This window comes from Dasypus novemcinctus, chromosome 2, assembly GCF_030445035.2.
Source record: "Dasypus novemcinctus isolate mDasNov1 chromosome 2, mDasNov1.1.hap2, whole genome shotgun sequence".
Classification (NCBI taxonomy): Eukaryota; Metazoa; Chordata; class Mammalia; order Cingulata; family Dasypodidae; genus Dasypus; species Dasypus novemcinctus.
In genome coordinates, this window is record NC_080674.1 from 5,150,064 (window position 1) to 5,163,411 (window position 13,348).

The window sequence follows — 13,348 nt, forward strand, 5'->3', positions numbered from 1 at the left end:
CAGAGCTGCCTTCAGGTCTCACTATTTTTATTCAATAATTTGGACCTAAAACTTAAAAGGAGAACAGTCCTCAAACAACTGTCCTTTCCAATTATCTATCCCCTATAGAAAATTCCTGTTTTGGAAAACTCAAGTGAATTCCTGCTCATTCAGGTTCAGTCCTTCTCCAACCCCCAAAACACCTGCTCTTTGCCTTTGTGCTTCTTGCCGTGAATTCGGTGAGTTTCTGCTTCATATTTATCAAGAGCTCAAATGTAATACCGTTATCTTGGAAAAAAAATTTACCTTTGCTTGATGTTTATTCCATGGCATGGAAAATTTTTTCACTAATACTGCCACAAAGAACCCGCCAGTATTTTGATGATGTGGTAATATTCTAAGACTGAAAGAAAAATAAAATTCACTTTTTAAATGATCCAAAATGCAGTATTAAGACAAATACTACGAAGACTATCTGAGATAGAACAGTCACGTTTGATTGCGGATATCCATGCTGATACGTCATCTCTGAACAGTTACTGAAACACCGAGCACTGCTCTTTCCGCCCTAACCACTCTCACCTTTGATGGGTGCTGAATGCCACCAGCTAACGCCCACGGTGCGCGTCCTCCTTGCAGTGGGTTCCGATACCCTGAGGCCAGCCTCTGGCGCCGCCCAGCCACCCAGGGGTGCCACGCACACCCTAACCAGACCTCGGCCCCCAGGAAGCCTGGCCTTCCCAGCCCCCAGATTCCCAGACGTACCACCGTGCGAGGTTCATCGCCTCCAGCTTTGCCGGGTCTTTTGGCGGGAACATGGTAGGCCGGATTTGCGTATGTCTGTTATGAGGAACGTTGTCCCAACTGGCAAACCACTGTCCGTCTTTGGTCATTACCTGCAAACCAGATGGCACAATCCAGATGACCGCACCATGCCATCTAAGAAAACCCACGGCCTGCCGGCAACACTCTCAAACGTGATCAAGGGCGAGTCCCATTTCTCCCCAAGCTAGAAGACTATTGGCAAAGATAAAAATAATGTGACAACTTTTATAGGCGATCCCCCAAATTACATATAATCCCTTAAAAACAAATATTCTTTCATCTTTTATTCCCTAACCCAGGACAAGCATTTTCCATGTAGAATCTTCTCTTTTTAAAACAAGGCTAAGATCACTTCTGGCTTAAAAGTGAAAAGTAAATAGCTTCACATGGGAATTGAAGCTTGTATCCGAACCAATAAAAAAATAAAGCAAAGCTATGCTTATGGGAACAAGAATAAAAAAGGTCGTTTTCTAGTCATGCAAAACAAAGGCAGGAAAACTTTTCCATTTGCAGAGAAAAATATTAATCTGATCACACCATCCGTCATTAGTCTAAAGCACATGAACAAACGGGGCATTTATTCAAGCTTCCCAACTGTGAATGCTTTACGACTTCAGTAATTCTCTACTAAGTCTGTTCAATTGCATCTCATCTTTTGAATTAAAGCCCTCACAGAAATACTACCTTCCACTGTGTGATTCCAGGCATCCACTTCAATCCTGGCAATTCAGAAGAAACATCAGCAAGCTCCAAAGCACCTATGGAACAAAGAAACAAAAATTCCAAAAATACATTATGCAGTACGGTAAGTAAAAGAAGCCAGACCCTGGCCTGTTTGATGCCACTTCAAAGGAACGTGCAGGGAGGTCAAATCCACAGCCGAGGAAGCCCGGGAGCGGCTGCCAGGGGCGGCCGGGGCGGGGCGGAAGGGCACGTAAATGCAGCTACAGGGTCTTCATGGGCTGATGGGAGAAGGCGAGGGGTGTACACTGCGCAGATTTACTAAAAGTCACTGAATCATTCCTTTAAAATAAACGACTGTTACGGTATGTCAATTATAGTTAAGAAAGCTGCTAAAAAACTATACTAATACACAGAGTCCCACAGTGTATCTAAAACTAACTCCACCCAGACCAGCATCTCTGTACACAACACCAGGCTAGGATCCAGCACGCCTGGTCCGTGTCTCCTTGCTTTTAGACACTCACCGGTTAGATGACTTTGGACTGCATACCTGTACATCTAACAAACATCACGAGAACCAAACCGCAACATTTCAAATGAACTGTGCACTATTTTAACATTCAGTTTTAGGCCCAAGGAACTTTTCCAAAATTGTCCATTAGAATCCAGCGAGCCCTATTTCGAATACCCTGGGTCTACAGCTGTGAAACATAGCCTGCCCTTAGATGTCTACAGCGGCAGAATTACAAAAAGATGGGAGACGAGACCAGTACCGGAAACCTCCTAAGCTAGCTACTGCCTCAGACACATATTCAACAGCCTCATGCAAGGAGAAAACAACCAAGCTCCGTGGAAAAGCCTTGAGCACAGGGACAATTACAAAACAAGGCAAAAACATCCCCAAGGTAGATGGGTGACAGTGGGAAACCTTCCTAAAAGCATCTTATTGACTCCCACTCATTGATCTGTACATTCTTACTCTTCAAAGCTCAGAATGAGTATTAACACAGAAAGACAAAGAAAAAAGAGTTTCTTCAAACACAGTCCAGCGGCCTCAAAAATAAGCCTAACTGGTCTCAAGACTGACGCACTGCCAACATTTGGGTTAAAAGCCACCAACTCTGACCCTGTGTTTTGTAGACTAATGTTATCAACCACTCTTCCTTCAACAAAGTTTAGAAGTATTTTCAACCAGGGCCCATTCTCCCACAGGTCAAAATTCCTAGCAAAAACCCACACATCTACGGTCACGTGATTTCCAACGAGGGTGTCAAGGCCACTAATAGGGAAAGAATAGTTTCAACAAATGATGCTGGGAAAACCACACACAAAAGTAATTAATTTGGAGCCCTACCTCACATTATACAAATGTTAACTCAAAATGGATCAACAACCTAAATGGAAGAGCTAAACCCATAAACTCTTAGAAGAAAACATAGATGAAAATCTCTAGGACATTGTTGCATTAGGTCATGGATTCTTAGCTATGGCACCAAAAGCACAAATAACAAAAGAAAATTGGACTTAATCAAAATTAAAAATTTGTTGTGCATCAAAAGATACCATAAAGAAAGTGAAGACACCTACAGGATGGGAGAAATATTTGGAAATCATGTATACAGATAATGATTTAGCATTTACAATGTGTAAAGAATACTATAACCCAACAACAAAAAGATAAAAATTACCCAACTGAGGGGAAGCAGACTTGGCGCAAAGGCTAGGGTATCTGCCTACCACATGGGAGGTCCATGGTTCAAACCCAGGGCCTCTTGACCTGTGTGGAGCTGGCCCAGGCGCAGGGGAGCCCCACGCGCAAGGAGTGCGCCCCATAAGGAGAGCCGCCTAGCGCAAAAGAAAGTGCAGCCTGCCCAGGAATGGTGCCGCACACACGGAGAGCTGACACAACACGATGACACAACAAAAAGAAACACAGATTCCCATGCCGCTGATAAGGATAGAAGTGGTCACAGAAGAACACACAGCAAAAGGACACAGAGAGCAGACAACAGGGGGGGGGATAAATTTAAAAAAAAAAAATTACACAACTGAAAATGGGCAGGAGACATGACTAGACCTAGTGAAAAGATGTTCGATATCACCAGCCAAGTACAAATCAAAACCACCTGAGGGAAATGTGGCTCAAGCAGGTGGGCACCTGCCTCACATGGGTGGGTTTGGTTTCCAATGCTTCCTAAAGACAAACAATGGGGAGACTAAGAGCAAAAACAAATGAGCAGGAAGTGGATGTGGCTCGAGCAGGAAGTGGATGTGGCTCGAGCAGGTGAGCACCCGCCTCCCACGCGGGTGCTTCCCACATGGGAGTTCCCTGTGCGTCCTAAGGAACAAGAGCAAGCAGACAATGAGCACAAAACAATGAACAAAAACAGCAAGCAAGCAGATGAGGGAGCCAGCTCCAGGGGGAAGAGTAAAAAATATATATATTTGACACCCAATAGAATGGCTATTAAAACAAAAAGGAAACTAGCAAGTGTCAATGAGTATGCAGAGAAAGTGGAACCCTGCCCTGCTGGTGGGAATGAGAATAGGCCGGCCGCTGGGGAAACACTTTGGTCAGAAAACTGGGCACAGGATTATCATGTGAACTGGCAATTCCACTCACAGGTATTTCAAATAGCCAAAAGGTGGAAGCAACCAAGAGTCCATCAACAGGAGGATGGATGAACAAGCGGGGTACATACATATTGGGGAATGTTATTCGGTCGTAAAGAGGAACAAAGTTCTGAAGCGTGCTACAACATGAGAACCTTGAAGACATCATTTTGAGTGAAACAGGACAGACACAAAAGGACATATATTATATGATACAGCTTACACGAAATAGCTAGAATAAGCAAGTACAAAGAGAAAGCAGATTTACAGGTTACCAGGTGTGGGGGAGGGGGCTGGGGAGTTGATGCTTATTGGGTACAGAGCTTGTTACAGGTAATGAGACAGTTTTGGTAACAGATGTTTGTGGTGTGACAAAACACTGTGAATGTCATTTATACCACTGAACTGTACGAACATACGCAGTTAGAACGGGATATTTTGTGTCATATCTGTATTAACGTGGTAATAGCATCCCTAGCAGCTGCTTGAGAATGGCAGGCTCCCCAAAGTTCTGCTAACCCGCAGCTGACGCTTGTCCACGTGCAATGCCCCTGCCAGGGAAGAGCCACTTCTGACAAGCTCCACTAAGAGTCTGCAACGCGGGGGGAAGCCATCTGCAAAAAGATGGCTGTTAGAGCACTGCTTACACAGGACCAACTGGAGACCGGTCTGCCCAACAAGAAGCAACAAGAGTATGTAAGAGTCCTTCTTGTGAAACAGCATGCTGCAAATTAATTCTTTTCAATACTTTTTCTCAACAAGGGGAAAAAACTAATAAGACATATTGGGACATTAAGTGAAAGAGCAGCGCATACATTTCGGTAGACAATCAAAGTTCTCAAATGGCATATAAGGCTACCAGAAAATGCCACATTTTACTTTCAATACATAAAACAAAGATACCTTATTTTAAAACCATAGGCTTTCATTTGCAAGAGGAAAAAAAAGTTCATTACAATTAGCAGGCAAAAAACCAATGCAATCCTTTCATTCAAAAGAAAAGAATCCATTGAATTTCTTGTATCATTTCAAGGGTGATAAGACTCCCAAAAAACACATATCCAAAGGGCTGGAATTAATCCTAAGAGCCCTTTTAGCTCTAACATCCTAATTCTAAGAAAACAATGTTAAAGCAACCTGTGAGTAGAAAGCTCACCTTAAAACAAAAGGAGACAGGAGTGGGTGTAGCTTAGTGCTTGACCATCTGCTTCCAGCGTACAAGGTCCCAGGTTCAACACCTGGTACCTCGTAAAACAAAAAAAGAGGAGGAGCCAGAACACTTAGAGCACTCAATGATCCAACAGAGACTTATCAGAGACTAACAAAGGCTTGAAGAACCCACCACATTAAAGCAAGCAGCACCAGAGGGTCCAGAACCAGCAAGGCAGGCAAGGGAACCTCTCCCCGAGAAACCACCAGGAAGGAGGTTCTGATGGAAGACAAAGGCCAGGTATGAAGCACGCAGTCCCGCAGTCTACTGGAGACACTGGGGCTGGCCCCTTGGGTTTGAGGACTGAACAGCCATCAGGAATGAAAATTTACATAAATGCCAAGTTGATTTTCTTTGTTTCTCAGAAATGGGAAAACAGACTGCAAGGGATAAAGGAGGCATTTGTGTTATTTGAGCAACATGGATTCAGATTTTTCTAAAATTCCAGCTATCTGACAGAAATCTGAACTAGTTACTACCAGGTTAAACAGTTCTAACATCTGGCCCCAAATGCATCACGTAATTTTATTCACTCACCTTCTGAAATAAAATACCACCAAAACCGTGGAGATCGTGACCACTCAAAAAATTACACACAGGAACATAAAACCACCACCACCTACTAAATCCAAGTTTCTGTGAAGGGGGGCTCGCACCGCCAGTCACCAAGCACAGAACTGGAAAGACAGCAGGACGAGGGGAAGCCGCCGAGGCACCGGGCTACCACCGCAAAGGGCCCCGCCGTGGGCAGCCCAACCTGCCCCCGAGCCTAGAAGCCAGTCCGTTTCAAGTTCCCATTACTGGCCTTAAGGAGCGCACGATGGAAAGGTTAACTTTTCACCATTACATGAAGAGGGAAGTATAGTTTACATCAAAACATCACAGAGGGAAGCAGATGTAGCTCAAGTGGTTGAGTGCCTGCTTCCCATGTACGAGGTCCTGGGTTCATTCCCTGGTACCTCCTAAAAAACAAACCAACAACAAACATTATGGAAACTTGTTTTCAAACACATTACAGTAATCTGTCCCATCACTTGGTACGAATCAGCATGACAACAGTTCAAATTTAGAGAAACAGAGACTGGCAACTAGGATTACTGCCTTGTAGGGTTTATAATTACGGGGCAATCATATAAGCCAATGCCCAGGAAAAGGTCTGGAGGAAAACCACCGGTGTTTATACAACAAACAGAACTTCTGGGAAGCGTGGAATGGCATCCCAGGACTCAGCAGGCAGGCTCACCTTCGCTCTTCTCCAGCAAAGCCGCTATGACGGCTTCATCCTCAATGGGGTTGAGGGAACACGTAGAGTACACCATCCGGCCGCCTTCCGCCAGCTGCTCGGCGCCGCGCGTTGCGATCCGGAGCTGCAAGCTAAGGGTCAGATGCTAAGACACACGAGACCAGACACCACCAGGGACAGCACAAACGGCACAGAGGCTTCTATTTTAAAATTAACATATTAAAAGTTTGAATAACAAAGACTTATAAAATACAGGGTACATTACATTAGATAAAAGAAACTGCCTTAAACTAAAAAAATAAAACTTTTTAAGGTCCTAAGTGAAATTACAGTACACTTATATAGAAATATACAAAGGATTACCAATTTTTGATAGAAAGGAAAATCACATTTTTACAAGTATAGAGGCTTTTTCATCTGGCTTACTATGTTTAATAGGGATTATTGAATTCTTTCATTAAACCACTTTACATTTTGCTTGCCAACATGTTAGGCAAGTTAAAGGAAGAGTCGTTATTTATATAATTAGATTTTCTTTATTAGCATGAAACACTTTAGATCATCCACAGTGGCACATTTAAGAATATTTCATCTTTAATATTAAATAAGAAAAGAATACAAAGTTCCATAGACAAGACAGTACAATCACAACTGTTGGAAACAGATGTTTAAGAATTCCCTACAAGCAGGACAAGGTTAGAATGCCCCAGATGTGCACAGCAGTTATCTTTGAGCTGTGACATTGTCTCTTCCTTTATACTTTTAAGAACTTTACAAATTCTGTTTAAAGAGGGTTTTTCCCCATTAAAAAGAATCCAAACAAAAATTATTTCTAACGCAAAATGTTAAAATGACAGCACAAAGAAATAAAAAAATGGAGAGATTAGTAAGACGATCATTTCATGGAAAAACACACATTCAAAAAGTTATAGGAAATTTTTATAAAAGAGACTTTAGTTACACTTTAGAGATCTGGATACTTAATTATGCAATTTAACAAGTCTTCACTAACCTAATTGTCAACAGTGTAGCCAGTTATAAAGCTGTATTTTATTTACCCATGTAGTTGCAGGCTATTTAATGTTGTCCACTTTTTCCATACATCAATGTTCTTTCTCATAGTGCCATCTCCACTGGAAAGAAAGATATTTAGTAATTTAAAACTCTACAGGTAGTTAACAGATTTGTCCTGTTCAAGCTATTACTATAACAATTAGAAAATTAATTCTTACAAACTACAAATCACCTTTATAAAAATTTTTAGGAACACCCTAATACTTATTTTTAAAATTTCCTTCAGTTTTCAATTCAATATAGAAATAACACATCATAAGGAAGCCTCAAATGAAACTTTGATATTTATTTGCTTCTATTTGGGAAGAAAAGTAGTAGCAAAATTAATTTCTAAAACTGGAACACAGACTCTTGAATAAATCTGTTTTGATCCTACTATTTTAAAACTCAGCTAACCAGCTATGACATTTTAATCAGAATTACAGGAAAGTGAAAAATTTATATTCACCATTATTTTACATAGCAAATTCTATTCAGCAAATAATTTCTTCAAGTTTTTCCCATACATCACAGTTTAAGCCTTTCTGATTTTCTACTTTCATTTGGTGGAAATTATTTCTGTGTAAATGCTATAATAAAGACTTGGTTCATTAATGATTCTGTCACTTATCAAATTTTATCATTCAAGGTTTGCCAGGTGCAGCTGCTGCCTTCCTGGTCTCCTCCACAGTTCTGAACTTCCTTGGTGGTCTGGCCGCAGCATCCCTGAGGTCAAAACTCAGGATGGAAATGTCCCTTGTGATGTAATCCCCACTTCCAAAGGACTTCCCTGGTTTGTATGGTGGTGGCTTAAAATTCCACCATACGTTTGGGAATTTTCTCAGGTTGCAATTAACACTGCAGGTACAGCCACTTTATTCGCAATATGATACGAGAAATGAGATATGTATGTATGTCTGATCAAAAGGAAAACGGAGGTGGGAAAACATCTGACCCAATGGAAAACTACATTTTCCCAATAGAAAACTACAGTCAAGGGAGACAAAAGGCATCTAGCCAATGGCCTATTTTAAATTTGACTTTAAAGAGGAATCCTTTCAGGTATTTCAATACCTAGTGCCACCATATACAATTCTAAAACTGAATTCTGCCATCGGCACTAAATATTCATCCATATGGTGGACTGTTACCTAAACGTCACGTTTAGTGCCAACACTAACGCTCTCTGTCAGGCTTCCCGTAACTCTGGTCAACCATATCCACTGTTCAGAAAGTACTGAACACCCAGAACCACTGACTGTCTGTGACACTGCTGCTGGGGATTTAACAGCTCTAGTTTTGTTTTTTTTGGTTGAAAACAAAAAACAAAAAAAACTTGTTTTGTTACGCTATGGCATTCTTTTGCTCATAAAATCTGAAATTCATACATAAAATGTATAAAGGTCTCTGTAAAAACAGGCAAAATGAGTTACTTCTAAATTTGTTTCATTGTGCTAACACCATATAAGACTTCTTATAAAATATTTTCGGAAGTACAAATATAAACACTGGCAATGCGCCCACCGCGCCAGGTCAGAAAGCCCGGGACTGCACCGCAGTGAGACCCTGTGACCGTCTCCTCTCGGGTGCTTTCTTCCTACTTCTCTAGGCCTATTAATCAAAACGCAGCCTCTTCCGCGTCTCCCTCCTGGGGCCCTGCCCACCGGCTCCGGCACTGCGCTGCCCACTGGGCTCCTGAGCGTCCACGCCGTGCTTTACGCCCACGAGGCCTCGCTCTCCCACCACGCTCGCTGCCACGAGAGCCACACTGTGCACGTGTGTCTGTGCTCACAGGCGCCTTCACCTCAGTCTCCCCTTGATTGCTCTCCTGAGCACATTTTGGGCTTTCTGGCCTCTGAGTCACACAAATACCTGCAAGGCACATCACAGAGAACGCGATCGTAGAAGAGCGCCTCCTTCCTCCCGCCCACGTCCACCTGCAGCCGCGGGATGCTGGCCGCGTCGTGGTTCACCACCATGATGCAGGGGCTGCTCAGCCTCTTGGCCTGGTGGACCAGCAGGTAGCAGCGCTTATTGTCCACATCGTTCGCGATGACAAAGCCCTCTAGGGACACAACGTTGCAGTGTCAGGGGAGTGCGGCAGCAGCCCCAGAACTCCCTGAAACCCACCAGACTGAAGACCCGAGCCCGCCTTTTGCTAGAAGCATGTCAACGGGACAAGAAGAGCCACGGATTTGGGGTGCATGAATCTGACGGACACTTGCAATTACAAACCTTCGAGACTGCTCTGTTCAACAGATACTAAGAACGGATGATTGTGCCAAAAACGTCTTTTCTCTATTAACTATGAATTATATGGTGGGGGGGGCTGAGGGGAGAGAAAGGATCACCTGAAAAGTATTCTGCTGTTCCCAGGGGACTCTGGCCCGGACACCTAGCTAAGTCTGATGCAGTTCAGGGGCGCTACCTCTTTCCATCAGTCATCTTCTCTCACCTCTAGTAAAAGGGGAAACGTCTAAGAATACTTTATAACCAATGCTGTTCTTTTCTGAAACAATCTATAATACAAGAGATCAATAGTACAAGGAGAATTCGCTCCTGCTGGATATCATTGAGGCTTTTACCTTCAGTTCAGAGAAAATAATTACAAAGAAGGAAATAAAGAATTCTTTTTAGCAAAGATACTGTAACACAACAAAGGGCTTTAAAAACCCTTAAAAAAAAAAAAAGCATGTCCATTAAAAGAGAACTAGAGCATTGTCTTAGACAAAAGCAGGCTGAGATAAAGGTTGATAAAACTACTAGAAGCCTCTAACCAACAACATGTAACCGTACTTGTTTTTCCCTTCTTAAGAAAATCCCTGCAAAGGAACCCTGTGACACTGTAACAGCTGGTACTTTCTGAGGCTCTGCAGTCACCGCCTCCTTGCACTGTGAGGAAACTGCTGATGCTCCATCTCACACCTGATGTCTAAACGTCACGGAACTTGTAACTTGCCGAGCGGCTCACCCGATGGTGGGACCTGAAACCCTGGGAGTCTGACGGCAGAAACCCCAACAACCAAACTGCTGTCTCGCACACAAGGTTGAAGAGACCCAAAAAAGGTGACACTGTTACGATTAAAAATTTGGGGAGCAGATGGAGCTCAATGGTTGAGCTCCTGCTTCCCATACATGAGGTCCTAGGTTCAATCCCCAGAACCTTTTATTAAAAAAATTCAAACCATGTCACCTACTGTGGCTTAATAAAGAAATGCCACTGCTGTTGTACAACACACACACAGCTCAAAAATATAGGCCTCCAAAAGCACGCAAGTGCTGGCATGGGAACAGCCGATGGTGCAAAAATGCCCCGTTCAGCCTTTGGTAACTACACACCCACCTGCGTGTCACAGGCGACTTCAGGGTCTATTTAGCAGGCAATGCCGGTTCTTTCTCCTCTTCTACAACCCAGCAAAGTAGCATTCTTACCCTTCCAAAACCAAGTTCACTGCATACCTGGAAAAGGGACATTCATGTCCGCATGTAGCATTTCAATTAATTGTGTGGTCTTTGATCCAGGGGCTGCACACATATCTAAAATCTATTAATAAAGCAAGAAAATGCTTGGTGTTTTTACATTAAGATATCAAATATTCTACATTTAATTTAAAACAATTTCATGAGTGGTTCTAGTATTTTGTTTTCTATCCCAAGATCTAAATACATTTCTTTACAGCATGAATCTACAGCATAATCTATTTCACTTAAAAGGATCCCATAATATATAATTCTCTCCAAAATCACAGAACGATGAAGGTAAAGTTTCCACAGGGGAAGCTAACACAGTGACACTAGAAACCAGTGAAAGCCATGAACTCAGGGCTGGCTGAGTAAGGGACTAAATGCAGGAAACATTTTATTATAATGCTTATTTCAAATCCCAGCTTCGCCACTTAAAGCTAATCTTGGGCCAGCTACCTAACTTCTCTGTCTCATTTTCCTCATCTTGGAACACAGGGATACTGATACCATCTACCCAAATAGGGTACATGGATGATAAAATGAATTAATTCAGGTAAAGGGTGAAGATCAGCTCCTGCATGTAATGAGCTCTCCGTACATGCTCACTATGATTTTCACCTTGATCCAGGAGGGTTGCTGATGAAACTCTCTACTCAATAAATACATTCAAACTTTAAAAGGGGAGGAAATAATCTGAACTGTCCAGATCAAATGGCACAAAAAAAAACAAAAAAACAAAAAAACAAAAACACACACACACGAAAAAGCCTAAAATAATATATATATATATATATATATATATATATATATCTCATTCTCTACTTCCAAGTGCAAAGACAACCAATTATCTCAAGATGAAAAATGTTTCAATAAAATGAACCGAACAGGCACAGCACTGAGGGCAGCCTGTGCACCCCCCTTCCTGTTCCATACACAATACCTTATGATGAGGCTGGACACTAAGCAACAGCGGCGGGATCATGCTGACCGCCTCCTGACGACTGATGTTTCCCTCAGGAAAGAGAAAAGAAGAAGAAATTTCAATATGGAGCATTTTTTCAAATGCAATAGAAAAACAGACCAAATAGTCTTCCACAAAATTAAAGAATTAAGTTTTATCTCACAGAACAATTAAGCATGATGAATTTTTATACTCGTGGCTATAATTAAGGATATTTCTGGTGTCCCAAACTTATTGTTAGAATTATAAATTCGGGGAAGATGCAACTCTGTATTATACCACAGGTACTATAAGTGTCCTATTTTTTTTTTAAAAGGAATTTAAAAACTTACATACTGCCCCCTCCAATCTTATGAAAGCATAGAAACAAAATGACCATCTCTCAAAAATAGACAATGCTATTTATTTAAAGACCTTTAGCAATGATACATGATCAAATCTAGCATAGGACAGAAAGTTATTGCTAGGGAGCTTTTACCTCTTAGCTAAAATTGTATCTTCTATTTCTTGGTCCTCTTCTGCCTTGAAGAGCAACTCTTGTCCACTTTCCATTCCTCACAACTGCCTTTCAAACAGCTTCAGCATCAACCACGGCTCCCATCAACCATTCTCTAAGATAAACAACACCTCTAGTCGCTCACTAAACCGTCCCCTACCTCTGCTCTCGTAAGTCAGTGTACCTTTTTGAAATGCACAGCTGTTCAAATTCAGACAAATTTCTTAATGTATTCCAGCACCTGACTCAACACACTCCATTTTACTATTAAGACTAAAATCTTAAAAATCAAATAGCTCTAAAGCACTTGGCTCACCTAAGGCTTCTGCTCATTTCAACCTTGGGTCTTTTGCTCTCCAACAGCCCCAGGCAGCTATCACTCACCTTAGATTTATTCGTTTGACTTTCAGAATCTAAACACAGACTAGGACATTTATACCTGCTCATTTTCATCACATGGTGTCTGCCCAGCAACGGGTCTGGGGAGATGATCTGAGTTTTGATTCACTCACTTGGCATACTGATGCCAAACTTCTGGGTCATAATGCGACTCTGGTGAGTCCTCTGTTTTCCTCCAAGTTTTCAACTAGAATATTAAGACAAGACATAGGGCTCTTGCTCACTGATAACCAGCAGTGAATCAGGAGATCCAGAAACCAGCTTTGAATAACCCCAGGGCATCACTGCCAAGCTCAAGTGCTCAGCCCGATTCCTGGACTCCTGATCACAGACCAAGGCTGGCTCCCTATGCATCCACTCTCACCCCTACTTTCAACAATGCCGCACCCTGGCTCCTCACGCCTCGCCCACTGTGTGTCA

At 42.3% G+C, this 13,348-nt stretch overlaps 1 protein-coding gene across 4 annotated transcripts in view; it reads right to left on the reverse strand.

Annotated features, from left to right (window-relative positions):
• NSUN2 (NOP2/Sun RNA methyltransferase 2) overlaps positions 1 to 13,348 on the reverse strand; it is a 37,760-nt gene that overhangs the window by 12,133 nt on the left and 12,279 nt on the right. For all 4 annotated transcript variants that reach the window (XR_009187833.2, XM_058306458.2, XM_058306465.1 and 1 more), the window contains 8 exons: positions 12,013 to 12,084; positions 11,067 to 11,151; positions 9,480 to 9,672; positions 7,613 to 7,687; positions 6,555 to 6,685; positions 1,489 to 1,562; positions 745 to 875; positions 286 to 382 (listed from right to left, as the gene is read on the reverse strand). Coding sequence is in view for 3 of the 4 variants with exons in the window: in XM_058306458.2 (XP_058162441.1) it covers positions 286 to 382; positions 745 to 875; positions 1,489 to 1,562; positions 6,555 to 6,685; positions 7,613 to 7,687; positions 9,480 to 9,672; positions 11,067 to 11,151; positions 12,013 to 12,084 (858 nt within the window). In the remaining variant the exon portion in view is untranslated. The remainder of the gene's footprint in view (positions 1 to 285; positions 383 to 744; positions 876 to 1,488; positions 1,563 to 6,554; positions 6,686 to 7,612; positions 7,688 to 9,479; positions 9,673 to 11,066; positions 11,152 to 12,012; positions 12,085 to 13,348) is intronic.